General features: G+C 41.1%; 1 protein-coding gene across 4 annotated transcripts in view; it reads right to left on the reverse strand.

Annotated features, from left to right (window-relative positions):
* Positions 1 to 27,291, reverse strand: part of TAOK3 (TAO kinase 3) — a 280,331-nt gene that overhangs the window by 144,467 nt on the left and 108,573 nt on the right. For all 4 annotated transcript variants that reach the window (XM_075835361.1, XM_075835369.1, XM_075835388.1 and 1 more), the window contains 5 exons: positions 25,616 to 25,712; positions 23,533 to 23,646; positions 21,192 to 21,283; positions 20,495 to 20,588; positions 6,543 to 6,624 (listed from right to left, as the gene is read on the reverse strand). In XM_075835361.1, coding sequence (XP_075691476.1) covers positions 6,543 to 6,624; positions 20,495 to 20,588; positions 21,192 to 21,283; positions 23,533 to 23,646; positions 25,616 to 25,712 — 479 coding nt within the window. The remainder of the gene's footprint in view (positions 1 to 6,542; positions 6,625 to 20,494; positions 20,589 to 21,191; positions 21,284 to 23,532; positions 23,647 to 25,615; positions 25,713 to 27,291) is intronic.

Raw genomic sequence — 27,291 nt, forward strand, 5'->3', positions numbered from 1 at the left:
TAAGAACAGTATATATTGACGTAGACAATTTACATAAACCGAGGAGTTTAACCCCTTCATGATCAAGGGTCATTGATGCCCCTGTGTCCAGGTCAAATTTTCCATTTCTGATATGCACTTCTTTAAAGTGTAGCGAAACGTTCGGCAAACTTCTGACATGTCATAGTGACATGTCAGAAGTTTGGATTGGTGGGCATCCGAGCACTGAGACCCCCACCAATCGCTAGAACGAAGCAGCTGAAGCACTCGTGTGAGCGCTCAGCTGCTTCGTGTCGGTTAGTTTTTTTCCGGAAATAAATGTATCGTGTACAGACTCGATAGAAAGTCTATGAGCCCGTACTCCGATACATCGGCTTTCCGGAAAAAACACAACAGGAACGAAGCGGCTGAGCGCTCACACGAGAGCTTCAGCTGCTTCCTTCTAGCGATTGGTGGTGCAGCGAGTCTCTAAATTTGAATTCATTTCTCCGTGCTCAGACCCCCACCAATCCAAACCTCTGACCGATCACTATGACATGTCAGAAGTTTGCCGAACGTTTTGATACACTTTAAACGATAATATCTTTGGAACCTCTTTGACTATCACAACTATTTTTACAAGACTTATGAGGCTTTCATTTTCTAGATTAGATTAATTCCATGTTTTTAATTTTTATTATGAGTAGACAAATATCTAAAAATGAGAATACATTTTTTTTAAATATATAATTATCTATAAAATATATATTACCTATAATAAATATATACACATACATACATACAGTTGCAGCTCGGATATGTTCACGGCTTGTTTTCAGACGTTTTTTGGGGCGTAAACGCTTTGAAAAACGGCTGAAAAAATGGAAGCTGAACACCTCCAAACATCAGCCCATTGATTTCAATGGGAAAAACGGCATTGCGCTCCGACGGGTCGTTTTTTTTATGCGGCTGTTTGAAAAAACGGCGCATAAAAAAAACTCCCTGTAAAAACAAGTGCATGTCCCTTGTTGAGCCGTTATTGCAGCCATTTTCACTGTCCCAATAGAAAAACAGATCTAAAAACGGCCGCAAAAAACACATAAAAAAACAATTGATGCTTAAAAAACGGCTGAAAATCAGAGGCTGTTTTACCCTCAAAACAGCTCCATATTTTACAGCCGTTTTTTGTTTAGCGTGTGAACATACATACTCTTAATCCTCTCTCCGTCAGCCTGGATGGCTGTGAGGGGAGAGTGAAGAGGGCTGTAAGGCCTTAGTCACATGACGTGAAAAAAAGGGCAGTTTAATACAGATGAACGGTCAGTTTTTCATGGCAGTTTTGCAGTGAGTCTCCAAATTTGAATCCATTTCCCGGCCGTCTGACCGTCTTTAACAGCCATTTGCCATCCGTTTTTTTATTTAAAAAAAAAAAAAAAAAAAAAAAAAAGGGTACATTTTATTCGTTAGAATCCCAAACCCCTGAAAACACCACAGTGCCCATGTAGATAGTGCTAATGTGCCCACTGCCGACAGTGCCCACATAGTGTCAATGTAGATAGCGCCAGTGTCCAGAGCACCATCCCCCCTTGTACATAGCACCATCCCCCCCCTGAAGATACGGTAGCACCACCTAAGCTCCCTCTAGGAGTGGAATCCCCAGTCAGAGCGCTCTGACCGGGCATTCTGCTCCTAGAGGGAGCTTAGGTGGCACTATCTACAGAACGGGTTTGCGTGTGCTGCTATCTACATGGGTGTATTCCAGGCATCAAAGTCCCGGCAGACATGAAAGTGCAGCACTGCTTACACTGAAGCAGCACTGCAAACATTTAACCCCATTCCAGGCTGCCAACGTTTATATGCCCGACAACTGCATGGGGCATCGTCAGTTGGAACGTATATAGCTGTATGGCTGTCATGAAGGGGTTAACCTTACACCTACGAACAAAAACTTTCATAACTCACTAATAGATTTGTTTATTTATTATATATATATCTGTATGACAAATAAAAGGGCAATCTCAAATTTGTCTTTACATGTTTTAAGTATTTGCAGATAGTTTTCTAAATATGTTAGACACATTCTGGATTATCTCCAAGAAATTGTAGGAAAAGGGTATTCATTCCATAAATCAAACAACTATATCTTATTTGCATGGACACTATAAAAGGCTCTGTTCACACTTGCTTCCCTATTCCTATTTTTACAGGAGCCATTACGGATGAAAGAATGAGTGAGTGATACTGCCCATAGAAGTTTATGGAGAGGGGAGGGGGAAGCAGAAGGAAACAGAGAGAAAGTAGACACACGCTGCAAGTAAAAGTTATGTCACCCCATTGCTGTATTCTCAGATACACTAGATTCTCCTCTTCTGTGTGTGTAGTGTGTAGAACAGTGCTTCTCAAACTGAGGCATCCATTGCTTATTGGCGATGCATGGCTAGGTAGGCACGAGTGATCATATATAAATAATAGTTTCTGCTGCACAGACCTTTCTCTGGCTGAAATAATCTCTGATTTAGTAACCTAGGGCACTACTTTGTGCTTATTTTTATGTTACAGTGGGTTTAGTAATTAAAGAAAAGATAAAATTAAAAAAAGTTATAGTACGGTTGAAAAAAAGACATGTCAACTTTCAACTATGTCAAAGTTCAACTAAGGGATGGGAGAAGGGGAGGAGACTAAACAATAACTCTACAAATTGACATAGGAGCTGATATTTTGTCGTTCAAGGAAATTATCTAAGCCTTTTTTAAAGCCATTAAATTAATGATTATTAATTAGAATTTTGGCATGAACTTTGACCACTGGTGAGCCCCAGGGCCCAAGTGAATTAAAAAAGAAGGAGAAGTATAAAGAAAAGTCTGATTCTCTTTCGCATTCACTCCAGCTTTCGGCCTTGTTCAGCATTGGTGCAGTCAGAAATAAAGAAAAAGCATAAAGTAAAAGACTTCTACTATTTTAAGATCTACCCCTGGTTCTGGTTTAAAACAATGCGCATGGACTACACTGTGTAAACAAGGTCTTGTTCAAAACACACACCCAAAAAAATTCGTAACCTCTTGCTTGACGTTTGCTTTGTTCCCCCCTCACTGTGACTGAGGTGATTTATTAAAAAACAAAAAACAAAAAAAAAGTATCTAAGGGCCTGTGCACATCAGCATCGGGCTTCCGATCATCGGTTCCATTCGACTTTTCCGTCGGAGGAACCAATGAATCGAAAGCTGAACGGAAACCATAGCTTCCGTTTGCATTACCATTTCAATGGTAATGATAATGCTTCCTTTGCAGTTGATTTCCGCACTGTAAAGTTTTTTGTTTTTTTTGGGCGGAAACAATAGCGTAGTCGACTACACTATTGTTTCCAAAAAAACAAAACAAACTTTATTGATGAACAGCTGATGTGAACAGGCCGTAACTTTTTTTTCTGATTTGTCCATTGAGGAAAACTGCAAATTTTCTACATGCACTTACAGCAATTTTAAACTCACTGCAGCATAATCTACAATAGCCTAAACAATAATAATAAAACAATACAAATGTTTATGAATGGAAAGTCATATTTTTATCATTTAGGCTTCGTTCACATCTGCGTTGTGGCATCCATTCTAGCGGATCAGTTGAAACTTAAAAAAAAACAAAAAAAGGACAGACTGGTCCGTTTTGTTTTGACGTATCCGTTTAACGGATCGGTCTAAAAAAAAACAGATTTTTCTTCTTTCCGTTTGTGTCAGTTTGACATCAGTTATACTCCGTTTTTAACGGATCAGTTTTTAGCTTTGCATCTTTCTTGCTTTTATTTTTATTAGTCTGCGCACGTGCAGAACAAAAATCGGATGCGTTAAATGTAATGCATAAGACTTCGTTCACATCTGCATCAGGGCTCCATTCCGTCTGAGCCTTCCCACGGAACCCTTGCACAACGGAGACAAATGGAAACCATTGGCACCGGATCCGTCACCATTGAAGTCAATGATGATGGAAACGGAAACCTATGGTTTCCGTTTGTGTCAGTCAGGGCTCCGTTCCGATGGAAAGCTCAGACGGAACGGAGTCCTGACGCAGATGTGAACGAAGCCTAACAGATACAAACGGATGGCATATCTGTTTGTATCCCTCATCCATTGAATTCAATGTTAAAAAAAATGGAAAGGTCCTTTCCGTCAGGATTCTGTCATTTTTAACGGAAACAATAGCGCAGCAGACTACGCTATTGCTTCAGTCAGAAGAACAGAAACCTGACTGAACGGAGCCTAACTGAGCACAACTAATGCAAAAACAAAACCCATAGAAATCTATGAGTTTTTTGACTGAAACTTTTACTTCTGTTCTTGTGGTCCTCTAACGGATCTGCTAGAACAGAAGGCACAACGCAGATGTGAACAAAGCCTTACTCACACAAAATATCTGAGCACTGCGGGGGCCATTTTCTTTTAGTATAAAAATGCACGGCAAAACTGCCACAAAAATGGTGCGTCTACCCAACCTTAGAAATCAGTAACATCACACCTATTTTTCTTTCAGCGATTATTAAAAAGTTGATAAAATATATAACATTCAAAGCTAATAGTGTAGGTCCATAGGTATATTTTCTTTGGAGTACAAGGCAAAGCCAATAAATGTATACAAAAAAATAAAATAAAAATCTTCAGGTATCTGACATCACTAAGATTCTGTTCACATGGCATCATAGCTTTTGTTTGATCAAGATCCACGAAGAAATAAGGAATTGGTTATGCTCTCCTTCCCCAATGACTTACAACTGGTCCGTCAGATTTTCATTTTTTGTTTACAGCATAAAACATTGTCTACCGTGCGGCATGTTATTCTATAGGTTTAAAAAGCAGAAACCTGACAGAAAAGGACATGTCAACGGTGCCTAAGGATCCAATCCTCATCTCAAAGCAAGGCAACAATGTATAAATATAGTACTCTAGTTTGTACTACTCTCTATAGTTACTCAGTTACAAGTCAACCTATACTTTCATACTGTATATAATGTAAAATCGAAACTATAAAAGAGCCGCTTCATCTTTCTTTGCAGTACTTTGTATATTATAGTAAGGAGTACAGATCTGGGCAGTGCCAGTTATACTATCCAGCCCGAATGGACATTGGGAGTGCAGAGATGCTACTATATGACGACGGGAAAGAATATTTTAAAATTAGACCCGTGCGCGATACTACCTATGGTGTGGTAGTGTCTCTCCACGCCCGATGTCCGTTAGATTGGTAGAGTCCAACTGCAAGTAAACTTTAAATGAAAAAAAAACAAAACAAGGCAATGCAGGCGGATAGAGGCAACAAGGTGACATGGCACTGAATCTACATGTGTGTTTACTAGAGAGTAAAAGGGATGGCAGACAGATGATTCAACGCTTAGGTTTATGATGATTCATTCTAAGAGCCTGTTAAGGGATTATCTGTAGGTCGTGTATGTGGAATAACAAGCATGCTGTAGGCTAGCTGGGATAATGTGTTGCCTATAGCATATAGACCTATGGATAAGGAGGGCATGTGGCTTTGGATCACCCAGAAAAGTTTAATTAGGTGGGGTTTACAAAGAGCAGTTTTGGCATCCATATCTAAGAATCTGCCTCAATTGGGAGTAAATATTTTCTAGCAACCAGACATTTTAATAACCCAGCACTTGTCCTAGGTACAGAACTGTAAAATCATCTAGAATCTCACTAGAAGTTTAGAATTGATAACCAAATCTAAAAATCTTCAGCTTCAGGCTAGGGCTCCACTATTATTTTTGGTAGCGCAACTTTCCTATTTTAACTATCAAGTGAAAGCCACAGGCTAGAGCAATACTTTAAAATTGTAAGCAACTCATTGTAAGCCTGTAGACGGCACCCCTTATCGACCACCAATATGCCCTTTCACGGCGGTCACTAAGGGGCCTTAGGCTGGGGATTTAAAACAGAAAAAAAAAAAAAGAAAAGAAAATGCACCGCGTGTCAATTTATGAAAGTTTTTTCAGCTGATTTTTTGCAGTGTTTGGATGACATTTGTTCAAATCTCACCCCCTCCGCTGCTGCTGTACTACGCCGCGATTATGCTCAATGAAACCTGATGCAGAAAATGCAGTGTTTTATGCTGCGTGTGGACGTACACTGAAGGGGAGGGTAATATAGTTCGATAGCTTATCTTCTCTACCTTTGCAGGTAAATTTTATGTACAGTCTGATCAAGAGCATCTGACAATACACTAAAATATCAGTTTATGTTGAATTCATGGCATTTTTAGGATTGCATTAAAAATATTCAGCATTCATCTTTCCTATATATTAGGGGTGAGGTGGAGGAATAGAACGTAGAAGTAAAACATTGTTCAGCGTCAAGTGGAAATAAATGTTTAAGTTAGAAAGACCCCTTTAAAAGCTGCACTCACACTTGCAGTTCTGATGCAGTTTTTGAGCCAACGCCAGGAAGGGATATAAAAAAAAGTATATGTCTATTCTATTTTGTATCCACTGCTGGATTTGGCTAAAAAAAATAAAAATAAAAAAAAAGCATCAAAACTTACTGTGTGAACCCAGCCGAACACCTATGAAAAAAATGAAAAGAAGATTTTTTTTTTACCCGCAGCAGCTCTGCTGATGTGGGCCGTTCCTGAGGTATTTTCTGCAAGCAGTAGTCCACAAATCCCCTGAATGAGTCGGACCTAAAATGAAAAAAAACCAAAAACACATAGTTGAATGCACAGCTCATGCAAAAAAAAAATACATATTTTTTTTAAAATGCCAGTAGATACACGACATAAAAGTGGAGTACTAGAAGACTAAAGGCAGCCGTGTATGTAGTAATAATCCAGTAATCAGTGTGAGTAACTGAATAATAAAAAAAACTGAAAGAGGCCATTTAAAAAAACCACCACAAAAATCTCTCAAACTGCAGGCGTTTCTACATGTGTCATAGTAAATGGTATTTGGTTTCTGGTTGTTAAGGCCCTGTTCACACAGTGTTTTTTTACACGTTTTTTGGCGCGGAAACCAAGCCAAAAAGCGTCCAGAAATGCCTTCCATTGTTTCAATGGGAGGCAGAGGCGTTTTTTATTGCGAGAGGAAAAACCGTCTCGCGGTAAAAAGCGTCATGCCCGATCTTCGGCCGTTTACTCCTCTGACCTCCCATGGACATCAATGGGAGGCAGAGAAAGCGTATTTCGCAGCGTTTTTTCCCCGTAGCACTCAATGGGCGCGAGCGAAAAACGCCGCGAAAATCGCGTCAAGCAGGTCAAAATCTGCCTCAAAATCTTGAGAATTGGAATTTGGAGGCAGAATTTTCCTCCTGCCAAAAACTGTGTGTGAACAGGGCCTAAAAACCCTGCAGCCCGATGTTTGTTGGTAGTAAATAGAATAATATTTTGTTCTATAAACACAATAAGTTATTTTTGGTTCGCTGCATGTTTTCAACCTTTTTTTTTTTAGTGCATTTTCCACCCATACACCATTTTTTTTTTTTTTTACACGAAACAGCAACTAAAATCTAATGTGTCAAGACTAACAATTTTCAATTGGAAAATAGTTTTCTTTTTTTTCATTTACAAATAGGAATGGATGCAAAGAAACTGCATGTGTAAATCCAGCTTTGAGATCGCTACAAAAATGTCAAGGGCAACAATTCCATAGTGGTCAAAAATAACTTCTTGCTTGCCAGATTGGGATAGATCTTTGAATCTAAGAAAAAAGTAACTGCTGCACCAACACCAACGATTGTCAACATGTTGTTCTGCTCCCCTGGAGGTCCACATGGACAGTGTTTTGGCATTAATGTTTGAACAGAATGTATCTAAAAGCCCAAAAACAATACTTTGAAATACCACCTGGATGACAAGAAGTTTCTTGTAAGAAACATGTTCCTTTCGTTTACACAATCAGGTAAGAGGTTGCATGAAATATTTTTTAGCAGAGTAAAAATACTGCTCGTAGCATTTTTAAGGCCTCATGCACATAGCCGCGCCCGTAGTCATTGCCCGTGATTGCGTGCACGGACAGCCACCCGCATTTTTGTCCCGCGCTCCCATACAAAGTATAGGAACACGGTCCGTAAAAAGCAAAAGATAGGACATATCCTATCTTTTGCGGTTGCTTTCTATGGCTCGGACACCTTCCCATAAATATACAGAAAGGTGTGCGTGGTCAATAGGAATAAATGGGTCCGTAATTGCGGACCGCAATTACCTACGAATTCTACGGTTGTATGCATAGGGCCTAAAACACTGCGTTCAGTTCAGTGTACAAATGCCAGTGGCTGCAAGTAAAAACATATTTTTCATTGGCTGAAGGAGAAGAGTGGTACGGTTCACCATGCCTCTCCTTTAGTTAAAGGCTCCATGGAGACAAGATGTCCGGAAAATCACAGTAGAATTGCAGCATCAAAGTTTCCCAATGGGAAACTACGTCAAAAGTAACTTTGTACAAACAAAACAAAAATGGTTGTGGTAATGCGTATTGTGGGCAATTTCATGGAACCTTAGCCTTACATAGGGGCTAATTATGCATTGTAGTATGCCACTTTTTTGTATGCTGTCCAGGAATTGCGAATAGTGTAAACACCCTATCGAGAAGAAAATCAACCACTTAATTATTCATATATTTCCAGGAGGAATAACAGATGAGGCACAATGCAGAGTTAAAAACCACTATGCCCGAACATTGTTATTCAATCAGGAATACAAGTATTTACTAAAACAGGCATTTCAGGAGAGCTGAACGTTTCTTTTTAAATAATTGGTAATTCTACCAAAACTGAAATTAGATCTGAAGCAAAAAAAAACAAAAAAAAAAACCTCTTGCCGAAACAGGACAAGAATACTCGTCCTGAGCGGTGGGTGCTTGCCGCATTAGGACGAGCATACTCGTCCTGCAGTTAAACACGCTGTGACAGAACAGTGACTTCAGCTGTCATAGACAGCCGATAGTCACATAGGTTAGTGGCGGGACCTGGCCATGTGCACAGCCCGCGATTTGCGGGCGGCTCGCGGCTGTCACTCCGTGGCCGGCCGCGAGCGGAAAATCACGGCCCTGCAGATGGCTACGTGTGCATGAGGCCTTAGTGAAAGTAGTGTAATATATATATATATTATTTTTTTTTAGGTATATATATCTATATAGTACAGTAGGTTAGGTGTAGTACAGTAGATTTAGGTTAGGTCTGTAAAGGCGTGTTATCTCCCGCCGTGCGCTGACGTTTCAGGCCCCGTTTTTGTTTTGTCATAAAAAGTTTTGTATTGCAAGTTATATACATTTAGTATAATCATTTAGGTAGGTTTTTTTTGTCCTGAGTTTAAGTGTTTTTCTAGGTTGTTCTAGTATGGCTAAGCAGATGCACACCGTGATGATGAGGAACATTTCCTAATAATGTCGTCATCAAGTGATAGTGAAGAACCCCCACAAAAGCGGAGTAGGCAGAGTGACAGTCAGTCAAGTGACTCCAATTGGGTGACCCCCAAATAGGTTTTCACCCCAAATTCCAGAATTAATTTCTGCCCCGGGAAAAAAAAATAGTCACCACCGGGTACAGCGAACTGGATTTAAAAAAAAATCTTTTTCAAAAGAAGAGTTAGTGAACCTGATGGTTACACAAACCAATCTATATGCATCACAATTTCTTGCAAGTCACGCCACCTCTTACTATGCAAGAACCAGAAGTGGCATCCCACTTGTCCCGCAGAAACGCAAACTTTTTTTTTTTTTTTTTTCTGAATATGGGGCTTATTAAAAAACCCATTATACAGTCCTTTCGGTCCACTGACTTATATGATACGCCAATGTACAGGGCTGTAATGATGAGAACACGGTTTGAAGTGCTGTTAAAATTTCTGCATTACACCGATAACAGCCAGTACCCTGACCCTGGTGTCCCTACCCACGACAGACTATTCAAAATTAGGCCACTACTGACTCATTTTAATGAGAAATTCTCAGAGGCATACACCCCAAAAAAAATATTGCCATCGACGAGTCACTCGTGCTGTTCAAGGGAAGGTTGGGATTCCGGCAATATTTGCCAAGTAAACGTGCAAGATACAGAATCAAAATTTACAAGCTCTGTGAGAGTGAAAGTGGGTACACTCACAGATTCCGTAACTACGAGGGAAAAGATTCCCAGATCTGTCCACCAGAGTGCCCCGCCATCCTCAACATTCGTGCCAAAATTGTCTGGGACCTTTTATACCCCCTGCTAGGTAAAGGGTATCACCTATACATAGACAATTTTTATACCAGCATCCCTCTTTTCAAGTGTCGGTTTGAAAAAGGGACAGTGGTCTGTGGTACCATAAGGAGGCCTCCCCAAAAATCTGGTGGATCAAAAATTGAGACCTGGCGAAAGCAGGTCCCTGTATAATGCAAACATTATGCGGACTAAAATTAGGGACAAAAAAAGAAGTCTTCATCCTCAAGTCTATTCATGCGGACAGCAGCACCCCTGTTCTTGTAAGAGGCAGTAACACCAAAGCCCTCAAGCCTGTGTGCATACAAGAGTACAGCCAGCACATGGGAGGGGTGGACCTGGCTGACCAATTATTACAGCCATACAATGCGATGCGGAAGTCACGCGTCTGGTATAAAAAGGTCGCAGTGCACATAATTCAAACAGCACTGTGTCATTCCTTTATATTATACCGCAAGACAGGAAAAATGTCCGGTATCGTGAATATCAAGGTAATAAAACAATTACTGTTCGAAGGCCGGGCAGAAGAAGGTGCAAGCACATCCCATGGAAGTCAGGCCAGCAGAGTTGTACCGGGACAGCACTTCCCAGGCGAAATTCCCCACACTGAAAAAAAAGACGGCCTTACAAAAAATGTTGCGTTTGTTACAAAAATGGACTTAGAAAAGACACGGGTTATCATTGCGACACTTGGCCCGATAAGCCGGGGTTGTGCTTCAAAGAATGTTTTAGTTCTGATCATTCTTCCCTAAAATATTAATTTATTCATTCTCTAATTTTGTTTTAACCCTTTTGCTCTTTTCATATAGACGTACAGATATTTTATTCCTATTTCCATTGCATTAGTGCCCATTTAAAAATTGGAATTATACCTAAAATAAAAACAATTTCATTATACCCCTAGATGAATACTGGAGGACAGTGTTTTCTGCTCTGTCACTTCAGAACATTCTGCCTGGAATTTATCTCACTAGGCCCAAAAAGCCACAAGGCTTTGTAGCCTTTTCCAGCTCCATGCGTCGCTATAACAAGTCTTTTAACCCCTTCCCGCTCCTGGACGTACTATTAGGTCATGGCAGCTGTATCGTTCGCGCTCCATGACCTAATAGTACGTCTTGGGAGTAACGGCCGTTTCGGCCATCCTCCCGACACATACAGGAGCTGTGACAGCTGCTGTCTCGTACAGCAGCTGCCGCAGCTCCTACAGTGGGGACCAATCGCTGTGTCCCCGCTGATTAACCTCTTAAAAGCCGCGTTCAATAGAGATCGTGGCTTTTTAGGGGTTAAGCTGCCATCGCCGGCCTGCTACACGATAGCGGCCGGCGATGGTGACTATGGCAACCGGACACCAAACAATGGCGTCCGGCTATGCCAGCGACGGAAGCCTAGTGGGTCCTGACAAAGTCACGACCCACTATGCTTGCTGTCAGTGAGTAGCTGACAGTTCTAATACACTGCACTACCCATGTAGTGCAGTGTATTAGAATAGCGATCAGGGCCTCCTGCCCTCAAGTCCCCTAGTGGGACAAAGTAATAAAGTAAAAAAGAAGTACAAAAAAGGTGTAAAAATAAGAAAATAAAAGTTTTAAAAGTATTAAAAAGTAAAAATCCCCCTTTTCCCTTATCAGTCCTTTATTATTAATAAAAATATATAAACAAATAAACTATACATAATTGGTATCGCCGCGTCCGTAACGGCCTGAACTACAAAATTATTTTGTTATTTATCGCGCACGTTGAACGCCGTAAAAGAAAATAATCATAAACCGTACCACAATCACAATTGTTTGGTCACTTCACCTCCCAAAAAATGGAATAAAAAGAGATCAAAAAGTCGCATGTACCTAAAAATGGTACTGATCGAAACTACAGTTCGTTACGCAAAAAATAAGTCCTCGCACGGCTTTATTGCTTGAACAATAAAAACGTTCTGGCGCTTGTAAAAAATCATTCACTTTTTGTGTTACCTTATTCTAAAACGTATTTTATTGTGCAAACGCCATAAGACATAAAAAAAAACTATAAACATCTGGTATCGCCGTAATCGTATCGCCCCGCAGAATAAAGTGAATATGTTATTTATAGCGCACGGTGAACGCTGTAAAAAAAAAAATAGAATAAAAAAACAATAGTAGAATTGCTGTTTTTTAGTCACCACGCCACCTAAAAATAGAATAAAAACTGAACAAAAAGCTGCATGCACCCCAAGAAAACTACAATGGATTCCTCAAGGGGTCTAGTTTCCAAAATGGGGTCACTTTTGGGGGGTTTCCACTGTTTTGGCACCACAAGACCTCTTCAAACCGGACATGGTGCCTAATAAAAAAGAGGCCTCAAAATCCACTAGGTGTTCCTTTGCTTCGGAGGCCAGTGCTTCAGTCCATTACCGCCCGAGGGCCACATGTGGGATATTTCTCTAAACTGCAGAATCTGGGCAATAAGTATTAAGTTTCGTTTCTCTGATAAAACCTTTTGTGTTATAAAAAAAATGGCATAGAGGATTTTCTGACAAAAAAAAAATAATTTAAATTTCACCTCTACTTTGCTCTAAATTCCTGTGAAACACCTAAAGGGTTCATAAACTTTCTAAATGCTGCTGTGAATACTTTGAGGGGTCTAGTTTCTAAAATGGGGTGTTTGATAAGGGTTTCTAATATATGGGCCCCTCAAAGCAACTTCAGAACTGAACTAACCTAAAAAAAAAAAAAAATAGGCAATACTTCGCTTCTTACATTATACTGATAATGAGCCGTGCCCACCCCGAGATGACCCCAGTTTTGACCGTTTGTATAAACGGAAACCCCTATTAGACCGTTTCAGTGCCCGATTTTCCCAAGCATACACCCCCGAGAAGTGTATTTCTATTGAGGAGTCCCTGGTACATTTTAAAGGGAGGGTTCAATTCCGCGAGTACCTGCCGGGTAAGAGGGCAAGGTATGGCGTGAAGATGTATGAGCTGTGCGAGAGTGTATCAGGGTATACCTACAGATTTAGGATATATGAAGGGAAGGACACCAGTATTCAGCCCCCAGAATACCCCCCCTTACTGGGAGTTAATGCAAAAATTGTGTGGGATTTGGTGCACCCACTGCTGGACCAGGGTTACCACCTCTACCTGGACAATTATACCACTCCTCAACTGCCTCGCTTCCAGAAGTACTGCAGCATGCGGCACTGCTAGAAGAAATCGGAGAGGCCTCCCTAAGACTCTGCTTGAGCAAACACTCAGAAGGGGTGAGAGCAGGGCACAATCTAGCAGCAACATATTGTGTGTCAAGTACAAGGACAAGAGAGATGTCCTTGTATTGACAATACATGGCCACATCAGTACCCACGTACCTGCATGAGGTACCAGTACAGAGACCCCCAAACCAGACTGCATCCTGGACTACAATAGGTACATGGGAGGGGTGGACTTGTCAGATAAAGTCCTGAAGCCCTACAGCGCCATGCGGTGTGGTATAGGAAGTTGGCCGTGCACATCATACCGATGGCTTTGTACAATGTGTACGTGCTACGTCTATGTGCAGGCCAGAGGGGAACTTTCCTGGAATTTCAAGAGGTGATTATCAAGAGCCTAATCTTTAGGGACCAGGAAGGGGGGGGGGGCACCCAGGACTTCTGGAAGCGAGGCCACACGCATCGTACCAGGGCAACACTTTCCAGGAGAAGTTCCCCAAACTGGCAAGAAGGGAAAAAGTCAAAAGAGTTGCAAAGTCTGCTATAAGAGGGGGATAAGTGAGGACACAATATATCTATGTGACACGTGTCCCGAAAAACCAGAGCTCTGTATGAAAGAGTGTTTTAAAATTTATCATACATCCCTTGGTTTATAATTTACCCCAATTTTACTTACCCTGATGTTCTCCGCACAGCTTATCCCCCCTCGTCTTTCCCCTCTGGGCCCTGATGTGTGCCCAGGCAGCTGATAACAGCCACATGTAGGGTATTGCCGTACCCAGGAGAACCCACATTACAGTTTATGGGGTGTATGTCTTCGGTCAAAATGCTCACTACACCTCTAGATGAATGCCTTAAGGGTGTAGTTTTTAAAACGGGGTCACTTCTTGCGGGTTTTAACTGTACTGGTACCTCAGGGGCTTCTGCATACATGACTTCGCACCAAAAAATCCCCAATAGGCCAAATGGTGGTCCTTTCCTTCTGAGCCCTCCCATGGGCCCAAACCGCAGTTTATCACCACAAATGGGGTATTGCGGCACTCAGAACAAATTGCGCAACAGAATGGGGTATTTTGTTTCTTGTGAAAATAAGAAATTTTCAGCCGAAACGACATATTATTGGAAAAAATTAATTTTGTTTTAAATTCCCAGCCCAATTCAAATAAGTTCTGTGAAGAAACTATGGGGTTATGGGGTCTAAATGGTCACATTACCCATAAATGAATTCCTTGAGGGGTGTAGTTTCCAAAATGGGGTCACTTCTGGTGGGTTTCCATTGCTTTGATACCTCTGGGGCTCTGCAAATGCGACATTGCACCCGAAAACCAAACCAGCAAAATCTGCACTCCAAAGAACACACAGCGCTCCTTCCCTTCTGAGGCCTCCCATGGGCCCAAACGGCAGTTTATCGCCACAAATGGGGTATTGCTGCACTCAGGAGAAATTGGGCAACAAAATGGGGTATTTTGTTCCCTGTGAAAATAAGAAATTGATAAAAAATGACATCTTATTGGAAAAAATGAAATTTTTTTCATTTCACAGACCAATTCAAATAGGTGCTGTGAAAAAACTGTGCGGTCAAAATTGTAACAACCACGTTTGAATTCCTTGAGGGGTGTAGTTTCCAAAATGGGGTCACTTATGGTGGGTTTCCATTGCTTTGATACCTCTGGGGCTCTGCAAATGCGACATGGCACCCGAAAACCAATCCAGCTAATCTGGACTCCAACAAACACATAGAGCTCCTTTCCTTCTGTGAAAAAACTGTGCGGTCAAAATGGTAACAACAACCATAAATGAATTCCTTGAGGGGTGTAGTTTCCAAAATGGGTTCACTATTGGGGGATTTCTACTGTTTTGGCACCTCAACACCTTTTCAAACCTGGCATGCTGCCTAAAATATATTCTAATAAAAAAGAGGCCTCAAAATGCACTAGGTGCTTCTTTGCTTCTAGGGTTTTAGTCCACGAACGCAGTAGGGCCACATGTGGGACATTTCTAAAAACTGCAGAATCTGGACAATACATATTTAGTAGTGTTTCTCTGGTAAAACCTTCTGTGTTACAAAAAAAAATTTAATAAAATTGAAATTCAGCAAGAAAAATGACATTTGCAAATTTTACCTCTACTTTGCTTTAATTCCTGTGAAATGCCTGAAGGGTTAAAAAACTTTCTAAATGCTGTTTTGAATACTTTGAGGGGTCTAGTTTTTAAAATGGGGTGTTTTATCAGGGTTTCTAATACATAGGCCCCTCAAAGCCACTTCAGAACTGAAGAGGTACCTTAAAAAAAAGGCTTTTGAAATTTTCTTTAAAATATGAGAAATTGCTGTTTATGTTCTAAGCCTTGTAACGTCCAAGAAAAATAAAAGAATGTTCAAAAAACGATGCCAATCTAAAGTAGACATATGGGAAATGTGAACTAGTAACTATTTTGGGTGGTATAACCGTCTGTTTTACAAGCAGATGCATTTAAATTCTGAAAAATGCTATTTTATCAAAATTTTCTCTACATATTGCAATTTTTCACCAATAAACACTGAATATATCAATCAAATTTTACCACGAACATGAAGCCCAATGTGTCACGAGAAAACAATCTCAGAATCGCTTGAATAGGTTTAAGCATTCCGACTTTATTACCACATAAAGTGAAATATGTCAGATTTGAAAAATGGGCTCTGAGCCTTAAAGAGACTGTCACCAGATTATCAAATCCCTATCTCCTACCGTGTTTCCCCGATAGTAAGACACCCCCGATTGTAAGACGTATCGGGGGTTTCAGGGGGGTCGGCTAATATAAGCCGTACCCCGAAAGTAAGACATATGTCTTATTTTCGGGGAACACGGGGGTATTGCCGCCTCCTGCCCACTTCCGCGCCGCCCCCCTCTCCATACGTCACTGCGCCGTCCTGTGATGGCGCGGGTACTGAGACTGTACCCACGCGATCAGCGGCAGGAGCACGGCTGTTATACACAGCCTGGCTCCTGCTGCAACTGCCGGAATCGAAGCGCGCGCCGATTCCGGCAGTTTAACCCATTAAATGCCGCTGTCAATAGTGACAGCGGCATTTAATGTGTTTGACAGAGGGGGGAGCTCCCTCTGTCACCCGATCGGCGCCCCCGCAAACAAATCGCGGGTCGCCGTCGGGTTTCCATGACAGCCGGGGGTCTAACAAAGACCCCCAGGTCTGCCTTCAGCATCTGCCTGTTAGGCGATGCCAGAGGCATGACCTAATAGGTTGCCTGTCAGTTTTACACTGACAGGCAATAATGCTTCGGTATACTAAGTATACCAAAGCATTATATATGCGATCGGCACATCGCATAGTGAAGTCCCCTGGTGGGACTAAAAAAAAAAATGTAAAACCGTTAAATAAAGTTTGTGAAAAATAAATAAATAATAATTCGACAATTTTTTTCCAATATAAGACATACCCCGAAAGTAAGACATAGTGGGGCTTTTGGGGATAAAAAGAAAGTAAGACACTGTCTTACTTTCGGGGAAACACGGTATATAAGGAGATGGGCGCTATAATGTAGGTGACAGTAATGCTTTTTATTTAAAAAAACGATCTATTTTCACAACGTTAGGAGCGATTTTGGTTTATGCTAATGAGCTTTCTTAATGCCCAAGTGGGCGTATTTTTACTTTTGACCAAGTGGGCGTTGTACAGAGGAGTGCATGACGCTGACCAATCGGCATCATGCACTCCTCTCCATTCATTTACACTGCACTAGCGATATAGTTATATCACTATGTGCAGCTACATACACAAGCCCTACACAGCCTGGACGTCATGTGTACTCAGAATCCTGACACTTCTGAATCTTTTTTGTGAGATTCCGGCAAGTGAAACCAAATCTCGTTTAGCTCTATAATCTCGCGAGATTTCATTATCAGGACACTGTAGTAATGTTAGGGCTTGTGTATGTAGCTGCACATAGTGATATAACTATATCCCTAGTGCAGTGTAAATGAATGGAGAGGAGTGCATGATGCTGATTGGTCAGCGTCATGCACTCCTCTGTACAACGCCCACTTGGTCAAAAGTAAAAATACACCCACTTGGGCTTTAAGAAAGCTCATTAGCATAAACCAAAATCGCTCCTAACATTGTGAAAATAGATAGTTTTTTTAAAATAAAAAGCATTACTGTCACCTACATTACAGCGCCCATCTCCTTATGTAGGAGACAGGGCACTTATAATGTGGTGACAGAGCCTCTTTAAGGCCAAAACAAGGCTGCGTCCTTAAGGGGTTAAATTATCCTGAAAGTTGTTTCCTTGAGGCACGATTCACACTAAGCAATATTTCTTGACAAAAAAAATAAGATTTTTTCCCGTAATCAGGCGGGGTGTGCCTTTATTTAATGGCCAAATCACCACTGAAACCCACACTTTCCCACCTCTCTGCATTTCAGCAGCCATAACTTTTTTATTTTTTCATTGACGTGGCTGTATGAGGCTTTGTTTTATGTGGGAGAAATGATATCTTTTTTTTCACAGTTTGGAGGTAGAAAATATTTTTACGGCGTGAATATAGGAAAAAGCAATTTGCGGCATAGTTTTTCTTATACTGTTCACGTTCCACGCTAAATAACCGGTTCGATTAATTCTTCAGGTTATTATGGTCGTTTAGAGACCTAATATTTTTTTAACCCAATTAAGGGATAACTTTATCTATAACTTTATTTTTTACTTGTAATATATTAGCATATTCCTGTATGCCAATACATCATACTGTGTCACCATGAGTTAGGGCAGTACATAGTGAACAGACAGCCCTGGGGTCCTTTCTAGGTCCCCAGGGATGACTGCAGATGGATTCCATGCTCTTTGTTCGCGTCACTAGAAACCCGGTGACGAGATCAAAGAGAAGTTTCCCTTTGATCTTGCTGCAGTCCCGGACCGCGGCGATCATAGGGTTAAACAGCTGGGGTCTGAATGTTTTCCGACCCCAGCTGTATTCACCAGGCTTTTCTAAGATCAGGAACGGTTAGTTACAGCTCCTGCTTAGAGGAGCAGCATCAGCCTCTTCTACAGCAACGCAAAAAAAAAAAAAAAAAAGGACGTCGCTGTAGAATAAGCACATGCACCGCCTGCCGTCAAAAGACGATGGGCGGTCGTTAAGGGGTTAACTGAAACGCATTTTACCAATTAGATCTTGGAGAGGTCCACTTACTTTTTCTCTTTCAATAAAATAAATTACAGTACAAATGTTTGTTTGTTGTTAGATTGTGTTTGTCTATAATTGTGACTAAGATAACAATCAGGCTAAATTTTATTACTAATCAATGAAAAAATCCAGGTAATTCCAAAGGGTTCACTTTTTCTTGCAACCGTATACATGCCATAGACAGATCGTCATCAGATCCCACCGATTTAGGCGGAATTAATTAACAGTCTAATGTGTATGGAGGCTGCACAACTGCCCTCGAGGTTTCCTGCTATGAATTGGGTATGTTAGATTTTTAAAACTGCCAATACTTCGTTCCACCAGGTGCTGTAAAAGTGCTACAAGAGCTATCTAGCCACCACTTATCCCCTTTTCTCCATGGCCATAAACATGCATATCTAAGGCTCCATGCACACGACCGTAAAAAAAACTAACTGCAGACCGCAATACGGTCCGCAATTACGGACCCGCCTAGTTCTATTGGCCGCGGACACCTTACCGTAGCGCTATGGAAAGGTGTCCGTGCCGTAGAACCGTGCCAGGAAATATGGAGTATGTCGCACTTTTCGGATTTTGCGGGTCGTGCTCCCATACCATTTATGGGAGCACGGCACGAAAATGCGACCTGCAGGTGTCCGCCGCATTACGGGCACGGCCATATTGGGTTTACTGAGGTGACAGGGAATATTACTGTTCTGACAGCTACCTTAAGTGCATAGACAGGTGTAGGGTACTTTACATGTACCGGGAGTGGGGAGGTAGACTGCCATACCATCACTGCACCGCAAAATCTACAGCAGAAAACACATGTAAAAGGTTTCTAGAATTGCTTTTTTAGAAAGGAAAAAAAAAACAACATGCTCTTAAAACAGATTGATTTTCTCCACAGTGATATGTATTTTACTTTTATACGGTCACTACAATGTTACATGCTGCTGTGGTGAATAAACATACTCTAAGCATCTTTATAACAAGAACGCAATTGTGGTGCATGTGCAAAATCTAATGTATGAAGCAATCCTAAAAACGAACATACACAACTCAAACATCGCAAATACTGAACATATTTTATGGGTTTAATAATTCTCATAAGAGTGCACATATAATGTGTAAGCAAAGTCCTAGAAAGCAGATTAAGGCCGGATTCACATGAGCGTTGTGCATCTCCGATATGAAAAACTGTAGTTTTTCACGTGTGAGGAGCATCCGTGCTCTGCGGGACGCATTATCACGCAAGAGTCTATGGAGGGATTTGTGAAAAAATAGGACATGTCCTATTTTCTCACGGACCGTTCAAACGGTCCGTTGAAGCATCGGATTTGTAAACGGCCCCATTGAATTACATAGGTCCACGTGACGGTCGTTGTTTTAACGGCTGTCACATGGACATATTACACGTTCGTGTGAATTGGGCTTTAAAGAGACTCTGTCACCACATTATAAGAGCCCTATCTCCTACATAAGGAGATCGGTGCTATAATGTAGATGACAGCAGTGCTTTTTATTTGGAAAAACTATCTATTTTTACCACTTTATGAGTGATTTTTAGCTTTATGCTAATGAGTTTCCAAATGCCCAAGTGGGCGTGTTTTTACTTTAGACCAAGTGGGCGTTGTACAGAGGCGTGTATGACGCTGACCAATCAGCATCATACTTTCTCTCCATTCATTTACACAGCAGCATCATGTTATTACTAGAACACGATGTGCACACGCACACACACACACACGCGCGCGCACACGCAGATTTTTTCTGCCTGCAAATTCCTCCATGTGACCTAGGCCTTCCATCTCTCAAGCTGAAGAGATTTTAAAAATATCCATTGTATAAATAATATAAAACCATTTTATTGTGTTGGCATCCAGTACACACGTGACATGATGTAATGCTTACAGAGTTCAGTTATTGCTGGGGTGCTACTTCTACGCATTACATTCAGTAAACTTTAGTAAAACTAACTTCAACAGGAACAAGTGTTAATGTACTAAAAACTATGCACTTACCATTCATTAGACTGTAGTGTTGGGGACTCATTCTGGGCTATGTGATATAAGGCACTCATTGCGTTCATATTAAATAGCGGAGGTTTCCTTTCAGCTGTACATTCAAAAAAAGTGAAGAAAAAAAAAAAGTGAGACACATGAGCAAAAAGAAGAGCGAAGACCATGCAGAAACAGTAAGGTGTTGCATGTGCAAAGAAGAGCCGTTTAGTGTCGTCATCCAGTCTAATCCAATTATTTTAATCTCCTAGGTCACTTTAGGGAAGTAAGCTTTCCCCTGGACCCACGTATCACCGCATGTAGCAACTTACTATTTTGTATTATCCTTGTAAATCAGGAGTACATGAAGTAACCCCTGTTGGATTTACACAACATTACAACAAGTGATTGTTCCTTTTGAACAAGCCCTTTTCAATAAGCCAGTCAGATAGCCGTTAGTTGTTCACATAGCTGGGATCCCCCTGGATCAGCTGCAATTGCAGGGTATACTTTGTGGCCAGTGAACACTTTGACTGCAGCGCTGACCAGGCAGCCGTGTAACAGAATGAGAACCACCCTCCCTGCTCTGACATAACTCCACATGTCCTCATAGGCTCTGCAATGGTGTCCAGCCCTTTACATAGTACACATTATGCAGAAGTATAGAAAATCATATAGAACACTTTAAAAAGGCTTTACAAAAGGTCATTGTTATAAATACCTAATTCAATGCAAGTGATACCGAGAGACCAAATATCAACCTTGCCTTCATACTGCCCCTCGTCCATTGCTAAAATAACTTCTGGGGCCATCCTGCAAATATAAAACGCCAATATGACATGGAACATAAACAATATTTATTGTAATATCTTTATTCTACAGCATTCAATTGTTTTTCATCTTATGGCTATTCTACTTTCCAAAGAAACATAGCAAACAGAGAATATATATGGCAGTACACCGGAAAACGTTACTCCAGTCCGATAACGAGCAGTTGGGAACGATTAGACAATTGTCTGCTTACACACAGCCATTAGTGGCCATCATAGCAAAAATCACTTGTGTAAATCCAGTCTTTATTCCCATCTTCATAACGCTAGGATATGCCATCACTTTGATTGGTTGGGGGTTTGACCTCTGAGACTTCGCTGATTTAGCACTAGTGTGTCCCCTTCTAAGTTTTCCCTGCACAGCATTGCTCCCGGCTACTGCAGACAGCCCCAGTCACTGGAATGGGGCCGTGCTGCAGCCCTCTGAACAGTGGGTGGCAGATACTGTGCAGGCCAACATCAGTGAAGGGGCCACAGCGCTGCAGCCTCTTCATCCTCCAACAATCATAAAGTAATGGCATATCCTAGCGATAGGTCATCACTTTATAAGATGGGATCTCCCCCACTAGGGGAATCCTTCAAAGCGGTCTGCAAATCTCAAATTAGTTTGGAACTACTTCTAAATGAAAAGTTTTAACCCCTTAATGACCAGCCTATTTTAAACCTTAATGACCAAGCCATTTTTTAAGTTTTTCAATCGTCGCATTCCAAGAGCTATAACTTTTTTATTTTTGCGTCGACATAGCTGTATAAGGGCTTGTTGTTTGCGGGACGAGTTGTATTTTTTAATCGCACCATTTTGAGGTACATATTATTTATTGATTAACTTTTATTAACTTTTTTTGGGGGGGGGGGGGGGAATAGAAAAAAACCTGAAATTTCGCCACTCTTTTTCGCGTCTTAAATCTACGCCGTTTACCGTGTGATATAAACACAATAAATTTATTCAGCGGGTTGTTGTTACGATTGCAACGATACCAAATTTATATAGTTTTTGTATGTTTTACACAGCAAAAACGCTTTTTTTTCAAAATGATTTGTTTTTGTGTCTCCATATTTGAAGACCCATAACGGTTTTATTTTTCGCCGATGCGGTTGTATGAGGGCTTTTTTTTGCGGGAAGACTTGTAGTTTTTATTGGTACCATTTTGGAGTAGATGCGACTTTTTGATCACTTTTTATCACATTTTTTTTAAGTCAGGATTCACAGAAAACAGCAATTTTTCCATAGTTTTTGATTACATTTTTTACAGCGTTCACCGCGCAGGTTAAATAATGTAATAGATTTATAGTCGGGGTCGTTACGGACGCGGCGATACCAAATATGTGTAACTTTTTTACTTTATTTTGTTTTTTTAATAGTAAAGCATTTTGTAAGGGGAAAAGCTGGGTTTTTCATTTTTTCTCACATTTTTTTTAAAATTAACTTTATTAAACTTCTTTTTCACTTTTTTACTAGTCCCACTAGGGGGCAATAATATGCGATTCTCCGATCGCTTTTATAATACACTGCAATACTTTTGTATTGCAGTGTATTACTGCCTGTCCGTTTAAAAAGGACAGGCATCTGCTAGGTCATGCCTCCGGCATGATCTAGCAGGCGTTCGCTCCAGGCAGACCTGGGGGCCTTTATTAGGCCCCCGGCTGCCATTAGAGACAGACACTCGGCGATCTTATCGCCGGGTGTCAGTGGTATGAGCGGGAGCTACCTCCCTCTCTCCAAAACCACTCAGATGCGGTGCACGCTATTGAGCACCGCATCGGAGGGGTTAAACGGGTGAGATCGATACTAATATCGATCTCACACGGCAGAGCAGGGACGCTCCCAGCCCTCAGCTGCCTCTGGCAGCTGAGAGCAGGTAGATTTGACGCTCCCTGCTCTGTTTACTTTATCCTGATGCAGTGCCGCCGTGAAAAGGCGTATTGGCGGTCACTAACAGGTTAAACCAGATTATAACAAACAAAGAAGTTCTATTTAGTCACTTTGAGACTCATTTATGATAAAAGAAGCAGCAGTGTTTATTTGTATGTAAAAGCGTGAACTCCCAGGACCTAAAAATCAAAATTCCCATGGTTTCAAAGTCTGGGACAGGCATCAATTTCCAGATGCCAGAGTCCCCATGATGATAGCCATGTTGCTCCCATAAGAGACAGCCTATGTGCCCCTCAGAGTGACTGGCAACAACAAAGAACATGAATACTTTAGGACATACGAACAATGATATATTTTACCAATATGGGGTTCCCACGAAGGAGTTGGCAGGTGACGCTATAGCTGCAGAACCAAAGTCCGCTAATTTTACCTGACCGGGCTCAGTAAGCAGGATATTTCCAGCTTTAATATCCCTAAAAAAGACAAAAACAAAACAAAACGATGTCTTAATTTCTGAATGTCAGAAGAAGATATACTACGCAGATATGGTGCTGTATTTTTAAGAGATTAAAAGTATACATTATGAAAAATAGAAAAACCCTGCAAACAATCACTATATGAAAATAAATTAAAAAAAATAATTTCTCAGTTGTAAATCTTCATACTTTTCATTCTGTAACCGATATATTATTCAAGCGTTGTAATTCATACAGTTTAACTTTTTTTGTAAAATAAAACCTATACAAAGTAAATATACGCCCAGTATTTATTTATTAATAGAACGAGCTGTCCTATTATGATCTAGCATATGCCCCAAACACTGAAATATGTTTCCACTAGAGGGGGTTGTAGTCAAGTCTATTTCTAATACTGCTCAAACTTGACTATTTTCAGCAGTTCTGAGAAAATATTTTGTTGGTTGAATTTTTATAGCAGTCGCTGTGAAAAGTAAAAAGCCAAATAGTCGGGAGAAGTGTAAACCAAGACAATTCAATTATCATATGGAACTTTGGTAGAGAAGTATTGACTATTTATTATCCTTCATTTATACAGCGCTGACATCTTTCTCAGCACCGTATGAAGAATAGATTCCCAGGTATAGGACATACTAGTGAAGAAAACAAATGCCTTCTGTTTGAATGATGCCTTGGAGCGAGCAGGATACAGAAGACACATGGAGCCACTCATCAGCTTTTCTGGAGTATTTCTGTTCTTACACACTATGCATAGCCAAAGAAAAATCAAAAGGTTTTTCTTAAAAAGGTGGATCCTGTAGAATACAGTCATTTATTTTCTTCAGTCAAGGTGTGGAGTTTATTAGGCTCTGTTCACATCTGCGTCGGAGGCTCAATTAGGGGGTCGCAGATCCGGCAGGGTTTACCGGAGACAATAGCGCAGCATGCTGCGCTATTGTGTCCGATAAAATCACTGACACCCCGACGAAACCGATCAAAGTCAATGGGTCCTGCTGGCAACTGGCGGTGTCCGTTGTGCAACGGAACTGTTGGTTCCGTTATTCCCTTGTTGTGCTCATCTGATGGAGCAGAACAACGGAACAGCAAAATACAGGTGTGAACATAGACTTAGCTGTACGCACGAGTCTCCATGTTTTGGAACAAATGGCCACAACAACATTGGTGAAATGTTGAGATTTCCGTGCAGTAAATATTTTGTTATCCATTTCAACAAAACACAACTTTGATAATATGTACAATGAGCATCAGAAAAAATATCCATGAGTCCTATGGGCAAAGCTCTGTTTACAATAGTGTCACTGATTCATAATGAAGCCATGACAGGTATGACAGATCCATTTTCTATGGAATCCTGACAGATCCCATTGAATCCGTCAATGGGGTCCATTAGGTTCTGGTATTTTTGACGGCAAGAACAGCACATCAAACTATATACTTGGAAAGCAATTAACGCCACTGAACAGAGCCTTAAAAAGATTGGTCTACGAAAAACACCTATCCACAGGAAATGGGATAAATGTATGATTGCTGGGGGTTCCACATCTTGAATAAAGGGGTGGTCACACATGTGCGAACATTGAATGTCTATGAACTGGTGGAGATAGCCAACTACAGAGCTTAGCTATCTCTAGCAGCCCCAAATACGCTGGGCACAGGATCCCCGCTCTCGTGATTGATGGGGGTCCTAGTGGGGGGACCCCCAGGGATCATACATTTATCTATCCTGTGGCTAGGGGATACATTTTTTTCGTTGTCCAGCCCATTAGCGTATACGCTGCAGGTATGATCAGTTTAGTTTTCGTCCAGATAGGATATTTGTAGGGAACTAGCATGGGTAGGTACAAAATGACAAAGCATACATAAATAGTGATTAGTGCTGAAGACCGGAAACTACAATTACAGGAAAAAATGCTTAACATTTAGTGAACACATAGGTTACCTAGAGACTATTAGAAATATTACTTGCCTATGAATCATATTGCGTGAATGCAGGTAGTCCAGCCCCTGCAAGGCACCATGAGTAATGGCCGCTATCTCTACTTCCTGAAGTGGCTTCTTGTGAACTATAGAAAAAGAGAATTTCTTTAGATGGGTGGACATAACCTTTCTCACCACCTAGATCATTCTTCTGGCCTCTGTCGCAGATTCTAGCATTTTGCATGACAAAATAGTGCAACATGAAGAGCTATTTTATCAGACAAAATGGAAACCATGACAAAAACCCGACGTAACTCAAGAAAGTCAATGGGTTGCGTCGTGTGCCGTTGGTGTCTATCATGCGATGTCTCTGGCATTTCAGTTTTTGATTAGTGCAGATGTGAACAGAGCCTTAAAAAAACAAAACAAAAAAACACACAGCTAGATTAATTTTCCACAGAGAGATGCAACTTAAGTTTTTTTGTTGGGGTAAAAACTGCTAAAACGTAAGCATTTCTGCAACACTGCATAAAATGAAAGTGTTTTCCGCCACCCAGATCACATTTTCTAATTGAGTGTTAAAACTCTATATAGAATAATAATATTACCCGATGCCCTCCAGTTGCCCCCCCTATGCCATGGATCAGACGTTTTAGGGTTCCCTCTATGTGGTCTCAAAATAGCTTCTCAGACTGAGTCTAAGACACTCCCTCTGTTCATGGATTGGACAGAACTGCTCACGTGAGCAGCTCTAGCCAATCCGAGGACAGTGGAGGCGTCTCAGACTTGTAGTCTAAGGCCGAATTCAGACGAACGTAGAGTACGTCTCTGTGACGGCCGTTAAAACAACGGCCATCACACGGACACATGTATTTCAATAGCGCCGTTCACACGGCCATTGTTTCAACGGACCGTGTGAAGGGTCCGTTGAAAAATAGAACATATCCCATTTTGTTCCGTTTTTACGGATCCCTCCAAGTCTATGGGGATCCATGTAAACGGAACCCACACGTGGGCACCTCGGACGTGGAAAACGTCACATTTTTCACGTCCAAATTTCCCAACATTCGTGTGAATCTGCCCTAAGAAGCACCCCGGAAATTTTGGGACAGCACAGAGGGGACCGTAAACCAGTGGTTTAATGGCAGAGGGACACAGCTGGAGGGCATATGATATTACTCCATATACACCATATTCAAAATGTTGGCCTGGACGGTCGCTTTAAGTGCATTTAAAAACAGGGAAATGTTTGCACAGGGAGATGCTATGCAGACAACAATAATATTTTGTGCTGCATAAACCGTTGGATCAGCCAATGAATGAGTGTTTGCTTGTTCATCGGCTGATTGTTGCCCTTTTTACACAGAGCAATGATTGGGAATGAGCGTTCCAGAACAAACATCTGCCCATTGATTTCAATGGGAAATACAGCGTTGTGTTCCGACGGGGCATTTTTTTTACGCCTCATTTTCGAAAAACGGCACGTAAAAATACGCCCGCAAAAAAGAAGTGCATGTCACTTCTTGGGACGTTTTTAGAGCCGTTTGTTATAGACTATAGAAAAGTAGCTGCAGAAATGGCTGTTAAAAACACATGAAAAACGCGAGTTGCTTAAAAAATTTCTGAAAATCAGGAGTGGTTTTCCCTTGAAAACCGCTGCGTATTTTCAGACGTTTTTGAGTGTGTGTGTGCACATACCCTTACTGATTTGCTAGGTATTTTTCG

The sequence above is a fragment of the Rhinoderma darwinii genome, chromosome 1 (assembly GCF_050947455.1).
Source record: "Rhinoderma darwinii isolate aRhiDar2 chromosome 1, aRhiDar2.hap1, whole genome shotgun sequence".
NCBI classification, from domain to species: domain Eukaryota; kingdom Metazoa; phylum Chordata; class Amphibia; order Anura; family Rhinodermatidae; genus Rhinoderma; species Rhinoderma darwinii.